At 50.5% G+C, this 1,354-nt stretch overlaps 1 protein-coding gene across 1 annotated transcript in view; it reads right to left on the reverse strand.

Moving 5' to 3' along the window:
- LOC109915831 (centrosomal protein of 290 kDa-like) overlaps positions 1–1,354 on the reverse strand; it is an 88,430-nt gene that overhangs the window by 65,797 nt on the left and 21,279 nt on the right. The window contains exon 8 of the mRNA XM_048617043.1: positions 366–574. Within this exon, the coding sequence (XP_048473000.1) occupies positions 366–574 (209 nt within the window). The remainder of the gene's footprint in view (positions 1–365; positions 575–1,354) is intronic.

Raw genomic sequence — 1,354 nt, forward strand, 5'->3', positions numbered from 1 at the left:
AAAGTGAACAGAACTCAGCACGTGTTCGGATATGGGAAGCAAAGTTTTGAACGAGCGCAAGCTGAATGGAAGGTGCAAAGTGGGAGGCCATTCAGCAGGGATTTGGGATCATCAATCCCAGAGGCAACCAAAACATGGATAAGCTTAAAGCTCTGGGTGAACCGAGCTCAAGCTTAACGGTTATTGAGCTGAATGTTACTTCAGGTGATTTCCAACAAGCATTCACTTGTTGATAAAGGCATTGGTGCGAAAGGTAGCACATATTGTCCCACAGGCATAAACGGGCGGTCTCTGGACCTGCTGAGTCTCTGCTGGCCGTGCCTTGCGTGAAATAGGAAGGCGATACTTATTTGGAGAAGGTCTACTTTGCCACTTACCTGCTCTGGCTGCCCTCGTGCTGTGGTGGTACGTTCGTCCTTGCCCATCCTGCTGAGGTGCTCAGAGCGTCGCCTCTGTTCCTCAAACGCTGTGTCTAATGTCTCTCGCAGCTTCTTCAACTCGTCGTGGATCATCCATTGCCCACCAGCGACCATCTGTAACTCCCTCTGACCCTCCGTCTCAAACGCCTCGTCGTCTAAAACCAAAATTGGAATGATTTAAAGAAATATACATAGCCAATTGAAACCTTCGCTTCCCACACTGTCCCCAAACACAGCATTTGCTAACATTCAAGAAGAATACAAAACAGAATCAAGATAAAGTTCCTTTCCTACTTCCAGAAAGGTGTTGATTTTCTGATTGGCATCATTGTAAGATAGATGAGTTATTCACAGAATCCCTACAGTGCAGGTACAGGCCATTCGGCCCACAAAGTCTGCACCGACCCTCCGAAGAGCATCCCACCGAGAGTGGAGATGGCACCAAACTGGGCAGCAATATTGGACCAGGGTCTGGTGGTAGTGTAGCCTCCTCTGCCACTTCTCCAGGAAGAGGATGGCCCCTCCTCTGAACCACCGTCTCCACCAGAATGTCCAATGCCATCTGCCCCTTCCCAGACATCTTGGCACCGTGTCCATCACCAAGGATGTCCAATGCCATCTGCCCCTTCCCAGACATCTTGGCACCATGTCCATCAGCGAGCTGGGCAGCTTCAGGTTGCTAGCTACTTGGTCATCCAGTGACCTTTTAAAGATGGCACTGGCGCCAAGGATGGTGGTCTTTCAGTGGGCCATCCTGCAAGTGGTGGGCTGTTCCAGGGATGGCACATGGAACTAGAACCAGATGTGAGGGACACCAGAGGTAGGGGTGCAGTTAAACAGCAGAAATCTCTGGAAAAGCTCAGCAGGTCTGACAGCATCTGTGAAGGAAAGAACAGAGTTAACGCTCTGGGTCCGGTGACCCTTCCTCAGAACCC

Source organism: Rhincodon typus, chromosome 36, assembly GCF_021869965.1.
Source record: "Rhincodon typus isolate 14 chromosome 36, sRhiTyp1.1, whole genome shotgun sequence".
Classification (NCBI taxonomy): Eukaryota; Metazoa; Chordata; class Chondrichthyes; order Orectolobiformes; family Rhincodontidae; genus Rhincodon; species Rhincodon typus.